This window comes from Fonsecaea monophora (assembly GCF_001642475.1).
Source record: "Fonsecaea monophora strain CBS 269.37 chromosome Unknown Scaff28, whole genome shotgun sequence".
Taxonomy (NCBI): Eukaryota; Fungi; Ascomycota; class Eurotiomycetes; order Chaetothyriales; family Herpotrichiellaceae; genus Fonsecaea; species Fonsecaea monophora.
The window spans coordinates 171825-184916 of NW_019173959.1; the positions used below are offsets into that span (position 1 = coordinate 171825).

Sequence of the window (13092 nt, forward strand, 5' to 3'; positions counted from 1 at the left end):
AATTGTGCATTGATCATTGTTCATTCCATGCCCCCAACACGTATTTCTCCCGAGATGCCCTACTGAACCTGTCAACGGTTGGTCGAGGGACGTCGCAATCAAAAGAGCTATGAAAGTCATTGTCATCCATCATATTTGATTTGGTGTAGTTTTCGTTACGACGTGTCATTCATTCATTTCGCCATCACTTTCACTTGCGTCTATCCGGAAGCGTCGCCGTCTGCGGCATCTCCCCAGGGACGACGCCTCGGAGGCGGATGCTGGCTCGCACGGTGGCGCCGTTGCCCATGTCGAATTTCTGCTGCAGCGTCTTGTCGGGGGCGTCGGCCACGGTGGCAAAGGGGATGTCGACGGCGCCAATCTCCTTGGTGCCGTCGAGCAGCGCGATGCGGAAGTTGTCCGGGCTGCTGCCCACCAGGTCGGTGGTAATGGGGAGTCGGAACGCCTGGTCAAAGGCCGGGTTGTTGATGTCGGTGCCGGGCGCGTCGGTCTTGACGGCGGTCTGGAAGCGTTGCGTCTGGCCCCACGTCACCACGACGCTGGGTTTCAGGTCCTCGCGCCGGCCTGGAATGCCATAGGCCCCGGCCACCAGGATTGTCGCAATGCCCGAGAGCCGGCCGTCGCCTTTGTGGTCCGACGCGGTCAGGCTGCCGGCGTCGGCCACGTACTTGAAGAACTGGCAGGAGATGGACACCCTGCCGTCGGTTTCCTGGCCCTTGTGCACAAGCGGTAGTTCCTGGCTGCCTCCGGCTAACAGAATCTCGCGGACCGTGGTCACGGCAAGACCGACTTCGTCGTCTCCGTTGAGGTCTTCATCGAGCACGTCCACCTTGATGCACTGGTCGAAATCACTCACGACAAAGTCATGCGTCTCGTTCCACGACGGCCTGTTGGTGTTGTTCTTGGTGGCAGTCTTCCACGCTTCCTCGCCCCCGACCTCGACCTTGGCGTAGCAGTCTGGAGCGGCACCGGTCAACTTGTTGAACAACTTTTTCGTGGATGACTTGGCCTCCTCTCCGAAGCCCCACGCCTTCTCCACGGTCACTCGCACCATCCCGAGTGGGTAGTGGTACGTTTTGAAGTAGTCGGCATTGGCGTCAAGCTTGACCAGGAATCGATTGGGGAGGGTGAACATGGAGTTGATGATGCCGAGAATCACCTTCCGGACCGTGTCATCAATGATGGAGAAATCGGCCACGTTGGCAGCGCCTGTGAAATCAAGCTTGAGAACTGGTGGGTTGATGAATGATATCTGGGCGGCTCCGATCTGTATCCAATGTCAATAGGGAGCACGCCAGATGGGCAGAAGAATGTGCGTACCAGTGGTATGACGTTTGTTAGAGGGCATAGAAGAATAGAAAGCCTTCCATGCAGCTGTACGCTTTCGACGCCCTGCAAGACGAATCAATGGACTGCGCCAGGCTAGCACAAGATACACTACTCACGAGGGCAGGGATCATGTCTGCATCCATTTCGATGTCGGCTTTGCCAACCCAGTCGACGTTCAGATCGAGTTTGATGCCATCCACCTCTGTCTTTGTCGTCTTTGCATTCGACAGTCGTAGAGGTTCAGGGCCGAGATCGATCTTGGTGAAGTGCAGGGTGGCCAGCGGGCCAGGGAGCATCGTCTTGAACATGGGCTCGACGATCTCCTTGACCATTTTGCTACCGGCTGCATTGATATTGGGCCACAACTGTCTGACCAGGTCGTTCAGGAACTCTGTCAACTTTAGAGGCCGGGTTCCCAAGAAATGATGTCCATCACATGCTCGTACATACCCACTGATTCGCCCCCTCCTTCAGCAGTCAGCTTTTCGACAAGTCCGGACATGATTGCTGCAATCGTGGTATTTTCGAGAATATTTTCACGGTGAGGCTCTTTAACTTGAACTTGCAAGTCAATACTATGCTGTGTAGGAGAAAGATGAACGCGCTGCCTCGCAGCAAGGAAGCAAACAACAACTGACGATGAGTTGGCACATGACGTCACCGGTCTTGGTGCAGACCATTCCGCCCGATATCTGTTGCCGCTCTAATTTCTCTCGTTTGTCTCGTATCCTGAAGTCAGAGCTCGAGCAATCAATCATGAAGCAGACCTCCTTGTTGACGTTCTCCAGTGGGAGCATTTGAGTTAGAATCAGGTTCTGTCCTGAATAGTATAATATGTACTTCAGTAACTAGAAACACCAGTATCACAGTTTACTAGTCACCTTGTCATCACTTCCCTGCCGCAGGACCGCACTGTCGACCCGTCTTCCCTCGTCGTCCTGCTCGGCAACCTCCAGGACGGGGAACTGCGCGGGCATGATGCGACGCGGTGTTGAGCCGGGCACGACGCTATACTTTGAGAAATCCGTCACACCTTTCTTACGCAGAAAGTCTTCATCTAGGTCGAGTAGGCCGTTGACCTCCTCGGCGGGAGATTGGAGCATGGCAAGGATAGCGTCAGAGTAGATTGTCTGTTGTGGCGAGAAGGAAGAACATTGTTAGATTCTGCCATGCTGTGATATGATACACTGACAAATAGTCGAGAAAGAAACTTACAGGTTTTCTTAGATCCTTGAAAAAGTCTGGCTCGCGATCCACTGAGCGTTGGGTCGCTGCTGATTCAATGGACTGGTGTAGTCACACACATAAAGTCAGTCAAGCTCTTCTTTTTTGACAGCAGCCGGTGTGTGATCCGAGGTGCAAAACAGTGATAGCAACGGCAGACATACCACGGCAGGCCAAATGCTCGTAATGGCCATTTCTTTCCGCCCCTGTCTCACAAAGTCCATGGCGAGGCCTTTGGTCAAGACACTCATGCCCACCTTGCCCATAGCGTAGGCGGTCTTTCCCCGGAAGAAGCGTGAATATATGGGCGGAGACACCACGATGATGCGTCCCTTCCAGCCCTGCTTTCCAAAATGAGGCAGCGCCGCTGATACCGCCGCGTACAGGCCTTGCGGATTGACTTGCTGAAGCAGCATGAAGCGCTTGACCGGGGTGGTCTCCACCGCTGACCACCAAATCGCCCCAGAGTTGTAGATCAGCACGTCTAGGCGGCCCAAGCGGCGTGCGACCTCGTCGACCAAGTCTTTGACGTTGTCCACATCCCGCACGTCGACAGGTAAGGCGAGTGCGGAACCACCAGCCTCAGTGATCTCCCGGGCTACGGTGTTGATGGTCGACGCTGGTGAGTTCGGGTCGGGCGGGAACGAAGATGCTGGTATGGCGCTAGCATCCGACGTGGTTTTGGCCGCGACGACAACTGTAGCATTTTGGGTTAGGAGGATTGAATGTCTAGACAGATGTACAACGGCGGTGGTACGGTCTGCCCGTGAATGGATATATGCATTACGTACCGAAGTAGCCATGTTGTGCGAGGTCGATGGCAACTTGCCGGCCGATGCCCCTGGACGCGCCGATAATGAGGCAGACCTCCTTGTTGTCGGGGTTCATCTTGAAATATCTCTCTGATCTTTCTCGAGAGTTGGTCCAGCTAGCAGAGAGTCTTGCGAGGTTCAACTAGCGAAAAACACGTCTATATAAGCCATCAGGTATGGCCGTAGATGATGAGTGAGCGTGGGTGGATCACTAATAATATTTCCCCAGATGCAACTGTTGGTCAGGGATCGCAGCCTGATGAGCCTCGGCTAGGCGTCGACAGCGTCTCGATTACCTCAATGCCAAGACGGGGATGAACCTGAGCCTTGGCAGGGGTAGAATTTCACGGCGGTACGTGCGAGGCTACAGACACATAACGTCTTTTTGCTCAAGAATCTATTACTCTCGCAGATCTAGATGGACTCTCCTGCGTCTCCTGATCCTATGTTGCGTGACTTTAAATACAACAGGGCTCCTTCCACAAACCTTGTGGCCACACTATCCTGCACACTGCACCACGAGTGACGAGAAACCTCGTGGAAATGTTGCCATGTCAGTCTCGATACCTCTCCGCAGGTGGTCGATCAAACGTCTGCAACGCACACCTTATATCCAAGAGTGAGCACATGCGAGACCCGACAGAGTAAACTCTCGTTTGCTTGTTGAAGCAGACTGCGAACACCATGTCCAGGAACCTCCGAGTCTCGTCTGAGTGAGTATGATTCTTGAAGGTCCCCAGAAGGTCCTCACTAGGCAGGTCCTATTCCCCACCACAGCGAGCAAAGCCTTCTCCCAAGCCAGGATATTATATATATGTACTCGAAGACCACCGCTATGTCAGTGCTGCCCAGTGCTCTCATAGACCTGACCACGCATCGTGCATCGTACTACCGTTTTTTGTCACAGCTCCCGTCTGTCGAACGACCCTTGGGAAAAATGGAGGCCGACTTTAATATTGACGACCTCTACCTATCTCCTGATAACGACGAACCTCAAGGCAGGTACGATGCTTCGTCGAATCCCATCGTTCCTCAAATGTTAAGCCCGAGCTCCGCGAGGGCGTACCTGGCTGCTCTGGGCATATCCTTTCCCGAAGATGGGGAAATCGCGACAGATCCCCATTCACCCAGAGTGGATTTCTCGGAAGTGGCGAGTATTACTCGAGGATTTGATGCCTCGGCGGATCCCACCTGGCCCTTCGTCGACGACGGACTAGTATCCAGCTCAAATGATGGTGATGACAGTTCCATCTCCCACGAGGGATCACCCAGATTGGGCAATCCTCGACGTCTCGGCCAATTTGGAGATGCACCACCAGCCCACTACATAGGGAATAACGACGCTGTGTTCTCCGACGAAGAACCTTACGACGCCGGCGCCAGCGCTCCCAACTACAGAGCCGCTTCACGAGACCTCTGTCTCGTCATCATCACCGACCTCCAACCCGAACACGGCAACGCCTACGCGCCAAAAAGGGAATACGTCACGCTACTCGAATTCAAGCTGGACAGACCCTTCACCAGACACCACATCAATCTGCCGCATGCTTCGCTCACTGTTCATCTAAGCTGGGACCACGTTGCGTGGAAGCCACAATATCAGGTCCGCCGGTCGTGGCAGGTGCCAGGCCACATGCACGAGGTACTGGTCATCCATCACAACCTTGTCGACACGCCTTGTATGGGTCCGTGTGCTCGGCGGTGTTTTCCCTTGGACTCCGAGGTTCAAGAATGGGTGGACGACAACCTGCGTCCTCTGAACGGGCATGGTGACGAAGAGGTTGTTCTTGAGCAAGTCAGTGGTGTAATGCGGAGAGGTTGAATTTGAGCAGCAGTCGGAAGAACTAGTGCTACGAAACGGGACAGTCCAGCACCACTTGGAAGTTTCTCACAGGAAAATTGGTGTACAAATATCTGGTATTATTGGATGTTGCACTGTTATTGGCAATAGTCATCCTCACGCTCATGAAGATAGAACCACCTTCTCTTTGCCTGGTGGTTTATGACTCTTCGTACAGCTTTAGTATCAGAGTGCTATTCCTTTATTTTCTTCTTCTGGAACAAGCCTACAGCACGCGCGCGTCAGTTAGTCCTTTAACCAGATTCAACCCCCCCTCCGAGTAAACTCCAAAATTTGAGAATGGCGAAAATCAACAATGAATGACTTGGAACGAAATGTGACGACAGGGAATGGTGTTGAACGTACCAGGAATCTCTGGCATCCACGAATCGCGCCTGCTGGTGAAAAACTCGCCCTTTGGCGGCAGATCGGTCGGGCGGTCGAGGGTGCCGTAGAAGACGTAGACGAAGTCGCCCGCGTTGGCCTGGGGGGTGGCCAGATTTTGTTCTCGCGTTAATAAACCATGACATACCAACACTCGATGCTCGATGCTCGACGCTCACAAGAACAAAGACGATTGTCCACTCACCCCATACTCCAACAACCCACTACCACACACCTTGCAAAACTCGCGGTGCAGGACCGTCCCCGCCCCGTTGTCCGCCTCGTGGACCTGGACGGCGTCCTGGCCCTGCGTGACCCTAAAGCTGGACCGGGGGATCTTGCAGGTGATGCCGAAACTGCCGCCCGTGAACTTTTTGCAGTTGCCGCAGTGGCAGAGGGACGTGCGGGCGTCCTGGGCCGGGTCGTCCAGCCGGATCTCGTAGCGGATCTTGCCACAGTAGCAGCCGCCGGGGATGGTGTGGCTCATTTTGTCGGTGGTGTTCTTCGCTGCTGCGGCGGCTGGTCGAGGAAGAGAAAGGTCGTGCTGGAGATGGGGATGGTGATAATGATGTTCGTGATGTCGATGCTCAATCTATGACGTGGTAGACGTCGAGGTCGTCAAGACTTTGTATTTCCCTGGCGGTAGATCTGGAATGTCTGTGAGCACGTCTCAACAATCTAGCTGCAGAGGATACGAGTAGTGAAAGTTCGTGCCCTGGTGTCTTTGTCTACCTTATATTGATGCTTTGACGTCGACATGACGCCGAACGTCATTTGGTCCCTCATTCGTCATATTTCCCAATTCAGCCAGATATCCTGACCGCTCATTGGACAATATCCCTTCAGCCTCATTGGACGGAGATGCACCAAACACCAGAAAGAAATCGAGGTGTATTTCGGATTCATCACCAGGGGGTATCTATCTGATGCCTAAATGTGCTCCGTAAAAGTGACATGTCTCAATCAACGCTTGCGCAGCCAGTGCCGAACAAATCCCGCTCATGTAGGGCCCCAAGACTGTTCGTTCCTCCAGCCCAGGTATCTTTCAGTGAGTTGTAATTCCGTTCTATGACAATCATAGCTTGAATTTCTCCAGATAATCCGTTGCCGCCTTCAACGCCTCGTCGATCTTGGACTGCTCTGTCCCTGTGCCGATGGCAACAGGTTCCTTTCCCCCAGCCTTGCCGCCGACAAGCTTCGACACTGTTGACGACCACTCGGGGGATTTCATGCCGGCCTTGGTGCCATTCTGTGGGATCAGTGTCAGCTAACTGGCTCCTATGTTGTTTGTGGAAAGGGAACTTACCTGACTGACAAAACATCCATGGTAGACCTTGCCTTCGGGATCTTTCTCATCCGCCACCATAATGTACACACTCTTGTCCTTCATCTTAGTCTGGACATGTTTGACCACATCTGGCACAAGTTTGGGATTCCCTCCAATCGGTAGCCTCAGCACCGCCGCTTGAGCATTGGGGGACTTCTCAAAATACTCTGTTATCGTGTCGATGGCTTTCTTCGTCTCCTCCTTCTGCAATTTCTTCTGCTGATCGAGGATCTCTTTGCTGATTTTCGAGAAGCGGTCTCGGAATTGTGATTTTTTCACCGCCGATATCGACAAGTTATTGAGTTCGAGCTGGATGGCCTTCGCTTCATGTTCCTTCGGCGTCCCGGATGGCATTTTCTCAAGCTTGTCCAGTTTCGCAGAGAAATCATCCGCCACGCGCTGAACTTCATGAGCGTCCTCTCCGGTGACAGCGATGATTCTCCGAATGCCTTTGGCGATGCCGCTTTCTTCGAGGATAACAAGGTCCTTGATATCGCCCGTGCTTCTGACGTGGGTGCCACCGCAGAATTCGATGCTGACCGTTTTCCATTTGTCGTCCTTGACATTGTTTAGAATATCATCAACTTCGACACCCACCGACACAACCCGAACGGGATCAGGGTACGTTTCGCCAAAGACGGCCCTGACACCTGAAATCTCACGGGCAATGACCAAAGGCACATCCTTGGCATATACGGGGCAATTCTGCCTGATATACTCTGTCGATATGTCTTCGATCTTCTGCAAATCTGCGTCTGAGACACCTGATTTGTGGCTGAAATCAAATCTCAACTTTTCCTGGGCCACTAACGAGCCCTTCTGTTCCACTCCATCGCCGAGGACTTCCCTTAGCGCAAAGTTGAGAATGTGTGTGCCTGTATGGTTGTTCCGTATGGGCCATCGTCTCAATTCATCATACTCTGAGATTGCCTTGTCCCCCACCGAGAAGTGACCGTACTTCATGTAGCCTGTGTGTAACACGTAGCCTGCATAAAGCTGGACATTCTCCACCTCCAGTTCGGCCTGTCCATCAATGACGATCCGGCCGGTGTCGTACTCCTGACCACCCTGTTCCGCGTAGAAGCAGGTTCGGTCAAGAATAATACCGACCTGATCGTCTTCGGGGATATTTTTGGTGTCGGAATGGAACTGCTTTGCGTGATATATCGCCTGGATTGTGCTGGTGATATTGTCCCTGCCGTATTTGGCGCTGTCGTCTGTTTTTGTCACACCGGGCATTTTCTCTAGCTGGCCCAGATCATGCACATCGAGCTTGAGGACATCACTGGCCGCTTTCTTCTGCCCCTTGCTGGCCTCCTTGGCGGCCAATCTCGCGGCCTCGAATTCATTGTCGTCAATAGAGAGATTTCGTTCTTCAGCCATGAGCCGAGTCAGATCAACAGGGAATCCGAAAGTGTCGTATAATCGCCAGACATCGGCACCGTGTAGTTTTTTGAGGCCTTGAACCTGGCTCTTCTGCGCATACACTTCGAACTGCCGTTCCCCACGGTCCAAGGTCTTTGCAAAAGACAGCTCTTCCTCGTTGAGGATCTCCTTAACTTCCTCCTCTTTCGCAACGATTTCCTTAAACATCCCACCCATCTGTTCCACAAGGGTTGGTACGATCTTTGAGAAGAAATCGCCGATTTCGACATTGAAGTATTTTCGAGCATATCGCGCACCGCGTCGCAGCACTCGTCTAACAACATATCCCCGTCCTTCGTTGTTGGGAATGCCGCCGTCGCTGATTGCAAAGGTCAAAGTCCGCACATGGTCCGCAACAACCCTGTATGCAGTGTCGATACCGTCGACATCCTCTTCGCCAAACTTCCCCGAGTAGGGTCTGGCGCCTGTCACTTCCTGAATTCGCGAGAAAAGCGGCGTGAAGACATCGGTATCGTAGTTGGACATCTTGTTCTGCAGGACACTGACCAGCCGTTCAAATCCCATGCCTGTGTCGACGTGCTTGTTCGGCAGCGGTCGCAAGCTCCTATCCGGTTCTCGATTGTACTGAATGAACACATTGTTCCATATCTCCAGCACATTGGGGTCATCCTGGTTGACAAGACTGGCCGCATTGCGACCGCCTATGCGATCATAGTGAATTTCGGAACATGGACCACATGGACCTTGATCACCCATTTCCCAGAAATTGTCCTTCATGTTACCGGGTAATATATGGTCTTCAGGCACCCCGACACTCTTCCAGATCTCCTTGGCCTCTAGATCTGGCTCTAGACCGCCGGCTTCGTTTCCTTCAAAATAGGTGACATACAATCTATCCGGTTCCAGCCCGAATACGCCCGTCAATAGCTCCCAGGAGAACAGTATGGCCTCCTTTTTGAAGTAGTCGCCAAACGACCAGTTGCCCAGCATCTCAAAAAAGGTATGGTGGTAGCTGTCCTTGCCGACGTCGTCAAGGTCATTGTGTTTTCCGCCCGCACGTATGCATTTCTGCGAGTTGACCACTCGTCTGTATTGACCTTCTTTGCTCGAGGGATCGACCGTCCCGAGGAAGATAGGTTTGAACTGGTTCATGCCGGCATTTGTAAAGAGGAGGGTCGGATCTGACAGAGGAACGACCGGGGAGGATTTGACTGGGTCACAAAATCAGCAATTGAACAATCGCAAGACAGAAGGGTGGCCATGAACTGACCGAATGTGTGTCCGCGGTCCTCGAAGTACTTGATAAATGTGTCTCGAACTTTGGGGGCGGTCCACTCGTGAGTGGTCGTGGTGGGTGTCGTGGACGCCATTTTCGAGGTCGTGTGCAGCCGCACGATGGATGCCCGCAAAGCTCTGAAACCGCAGCAGATGGAAGAAATGTGAGCCTGTGACCGCCTTGCAGATGGGTTGACCTCTGTAGAACCACGTCGTTGCCGGCTAGCAGCGTGTCGTGGGAGGAGCGTGGAAAATTTGTGGGTGAGCCGAGTATTGGAGTCGTGAGTCAAGCGGGCAATTTTTGAGAATCGAGGGGCGCAGTTCGCGGTGGTGTTGGTGGTGCCTGTGACGGTGGCTCGTCGGTGGACGCCCGCAGCGGCAGCTCTCAAAATCGCGCTTGGGTTCCGCATTCACCTCTCACTCAGGTACCTATTGATCACCTCCTTGGTTCTCGCACCTTCCAGCCGCCGACAATCCTTCTTTGTCGTTCCCGCCGAGAGTTGTTTCTGCACAAATAATTCTTCCACAAGTTGTGCTCCTCACTCTTCAGACAATGTCAAATTATGACCCTGACTGCGAAGCGAGCTGTGTACGCCGCACCAGAGAGAAATGAGCAACAAATGAAAAGGGAAAGAGAAAAGCAAAGCGAAAGGCCAATCTTCGGAGAAAAGGTCACCTCCACCATACCATCCCGCCTGCAGTGTCTCGACTCCAGACCTCCCCGCCTATAAACTAAGGCAGCCTCACATCGAACTACTTGTATTACACCTGCAACTTCCACCGACTACCAGCGAAACCTCACACGACCAATGGCTCACTATGCTCCTATCACGGCAGAATGGCATCCGTCCCTTGCAAATCAACACCGAAGCAATTTACTCAGTCCCGGCAAACGCAGGGCTGAAGACGAACTCGAATCTCAATCCAATATCTCGTCGCATTTCAAGAAACTCCGCCTAAATCACGCGAACGGCCATAGTAATGCCATATCATCCCTATATACGCAATCTCCCACCTTTTCGCCTTCAGCTACGACGCCGTCACTAGCTCAAGCCCGATCGATCCGGCCGAGTCCGCCGACGAGTCCTTCGACAGCCTCGTTCCGTCCGCATATCGCCAATACCGATGCTCGACCTGCTCTACCTCTTACCACGTCCAGTCAATATGCTAATGGACTACCTCCTCCTGTTCCGCCTCATCCCACTCCCGTACCTCAGGTGCCAATGAAGCTGCCGACCCTCACGGATGCGGACTTTATGACCATCGACGATACCCCTCACAGGATTATAATACACGACCTGGAGTCAGAAATCGCTCAGATTGAAGCCGAGGAAGCAGCCCAGAACGCCACGATCTTCCTCTCAGATATAGACAAAAAGGTATCTAGTGTGCCGCAGAAGCTGCTCCAGTCTCGGAATCTCGATCGACTTCCTCAGCCAGTGGGACTGCCGCCCGAGAATCTGAATACAGCGCTAGTGCTATACAGAGATCCCAGCAGCATATCCGTGCCAGAGGAGGATGATGTGGTCAGGAAGACTATCATCGAGGCGAGACGGAGGGCACGGGAAAAGACAGCAGAGGAACAGAGGGAAAGGGAACGGAGAGAAGCAGAAGCTATGACTTTACAGCTTAATCAGAAGAGCGACGAGTGGGACGATGCAATGACAGACAATTCCTTCCGTGGGGAGGGAGTGGTGGACGATCCAGACGCAATGGAAATAGAATAGAGATTGCGGAGGAAGAAGTCCAGTCCCTGTTGTGATTGTTTGGGCAGTGCGGCTTCTGCAACACTGTCTGCATGGGATTCTAGGCTTTGTGGTAGGACAATGAATCGTCCAACTCCAGAATCCGGGGTCTGGCTACATAGACATGCGCCTCTTAGATGTGACCTGGTAAACTATGCGCCATAAAAAGATGCATATTCGTGACCCTTATGTCCTCTGTTGGGTGCAACCTGTTTTGGTGAGCTCCGCAACCTGGCTGATGAAACAATCCCCTAGTCTGAATCGACTGCAAGCTTGGACAACGTAACCGAGAATGTCAAGCCCCCTGGCCTGCCACAAGTCACCGTGCCTTACCCTCGTGGTGCGACTCGTGCCGGTTCTGGTTGAGTTGGCCCTGCCGCCGCGTTGGTAGTAGCTGGGGGAGGTCCGCTCGGAGGGTCGTACCGTTGATCGGGATTGATTTTGTTCGGTCCAGTTTCTTGCGGAGGAGTGTATGCAGGGACGTACTCTGGTTCGTGGTACGCAGGTGGAGGTGGCCCGTATATTCCACCCATCTGATATGCCTGTCCCGACCCGGGAGCATACGAGTAGTACACCTGTTCCTGCTGTGCTCGGTAGAATGCGAACTGATTCGCATACTCCGGATGTTGTTGTAGAAAGGCAACCTTTTGACGGCGTGAGACGAGCCACTTTATACGATACACGTTAGCGCGTTGTCTAGGGTTTGGGATGTATCTGCCGAGTGTCTGCAGGGCGAGGTAGCCATGGCCTGTAACGTACCCGATGATAAGCCAAGGGTGGTAACCCCTTCTGCATTCTCCGCCTGGCATGCATGTGTCCTGCTAGGAAGTAGAGGGAGAAAGCGAGGACGATGGCTGCGACTGCAGCCCATTTGATGGCTTCGGCCGTCTGATTGCAGAGTAAAGTCAGCTTTGGAATAGGATATTTCAATCTTTGAAGGGGAGGATTCCGAGAGAGCAAGATGGCTTTTTCGACAAGGTCAGCTTACAGAAGAGTACCACCAATACCCGTCATCGGCGTCGTCGCTGGTGCTGCTGTCACTGATTTGTCGAGCAAGTATCGATGCCCCCATTGTGCTGGCCCTGTTGATCAATTGAATGTGCTTTTTCTGATCGTTGCTCCTGCCACCGCTACCCTGTCTGCTCTGGTTCCTTTTTAACCACAACTCTCAGACCATGTACCCGGCAGTCTAGTAGTCACTACGTCGTGTGAGAAGCAGAAGAAGTTTGTGGAGTCGATAAAGTGCGCGAGACAGTCGAGAAGGAGGGGATGCTTGAGGGGGCTCTCGAAGGAAGGAGCCGGACTCAAAGCAGGCAGATCGAAGAGGTTCTGTTGATGTGAGGTTTTGAATGAGTTGGATGAGTGTCACGGTGAAAGTGTCACTGGGGGCAGACTGCAACCTGGAATCAAAACAATTCGGGAAGGACAGGACTGAAGATAGAGTAGCTTCTCGAGAAGAAGAATAGTTTGAAAAGAAAGTAGAGTGAAGTTCAAGTGAGATTGAGATTGGGCATTCGGTGCCTTGGTGTCGAAACGCTACAACACATCATGGCATTTTCAAGTTCCCCGAAACTGGATTTCCCTGAAGCATCCGGGTTCCACGATCATAAACGGGAGGCGCGGCCAGTCAACAAGTCCACTTATCGATAGGCAGGAGCGGATCGACTGGCGATGAGTCGCGCGTTTGAAGTCACGATCCTCATCAGGGGACAAACCCGCTGTACGGTGCCTTGTTGCCCGTGCAAGTGAAACAAGCACTTGAATCGACCT

At 52.9% G+C, this 13092-nt stretch overlaps 6 protein-coding genes across 6 annotated transcripts; 2 read left to right on the plus strand and 4 right to left on the minus strand.

Annotated features, from left to right (window-relative positions):
* Positions 1-190: 190 nt before the first annotated feature.
* AYO21_04807 (hypothetical protein) lies at positions 191-3441 on the minus strand (the record flags this gene model as incomplete). Its single annotated transcript, XM_022654778.1, has 9 exons — positions 191-1267; positions 1321-1392; positions 1446-1720; positions 1780-1909; positions 1968-2144; positions 2211-2459; positions 2545-2616; positions 2718-3250; positions 3345-3441. The coding sequence occupies 9 exons, from the start codon at positions 3439-3441 to the stop codon at positions 191-193; spliced, it is 2682 nt and encodes an 893-aa protein (XP_022512917.1).
* Positions 3442-4302: 861 nt separating this feature from the next.
* On the plus strand, positions 4303-5187 carry AYO21_04808 (hypothetical protein; the record flags this gene model as incomplete). The annotated part of the gene is made up of 1 exon (XM_022654779.1): positions 4303-5187. One exon carries the CDS (start codon positions 4303-4305, stop codon positions 5185-5187), a length of 885 nt encoding a protein of 294 aa, XP_022512918.1.
* Positions 5188-5399: 212 nt separating this feature from the next.
* AYO21_04809 (hypothetical protein) lies at positions 5400-6076 on the minus strand (the record flags this gene model as incomplete). The annotated part of the gene is made up of 3 exons (XM_022654780.1): positions 5400-5431; positions 5572-5689; positions 5795-6076. 3 exons carry the CDS (start codon positions 6074-6076, stop codon positions 5400-5402), a joined length of 432 nt encoding a protein of 143 aa, XP_022512919.1.
* Positions 6077-6664: 588 nt separating this feature from the next.
* AYO21_04810 (alanine-tRNA ligase) lies at positions 6665-9672 on the minus strand (the record flags this gene model as incomplete). Its single annotated transcript, XM_022654781.1, has 3 exons — positions 6665-6838; positions 6896-9513; positions 9573-9672. The coding sequence occupies 3 exons, from the start codon at positions 9670-9672 to the stop codon at positions 6665-6667; spliced, it is 2892 nt and encodes a 963-aa protein (XP_022512920.1).
* A 714-nt stretch (positions 9673-10386) lies between these two features.
* On the plus strand, positions 10387-11304 carry AYO21_04811 (hypothetical protein; the record flags this gene model as incomplete). Its single annotated transcript, XM_022654782.1, has 1 exon — positions 10387-11304. One exon carries the CDS (start codon positions 10387-10389, stop codon positions 11302-11304), a length of 918 nt encoding a protein of 305 aa, XP_022512921.1.
* Positions 11305-11651: 347 nt separating this feature from the next.
* On the minus strand, positions 11652-12394 carry AYO21_04812 (hypothetical protein; the record flags this gene model as incomplete). The annotated part of the gene is made up of 3 exons (XM_022654783.1): positions 11652-11990; positions 12082-12210; positions 12311-12394. The coding sequence occupies 3 exons, from the start codon at positions 12392-12394 to the stop codon at positions 11652-11654; spliced, it is 552 nt and encodes a 183-aa protein (XP_022512922.1).
* Positions 12395-13092: the final 698 nt, after the last annotated feature.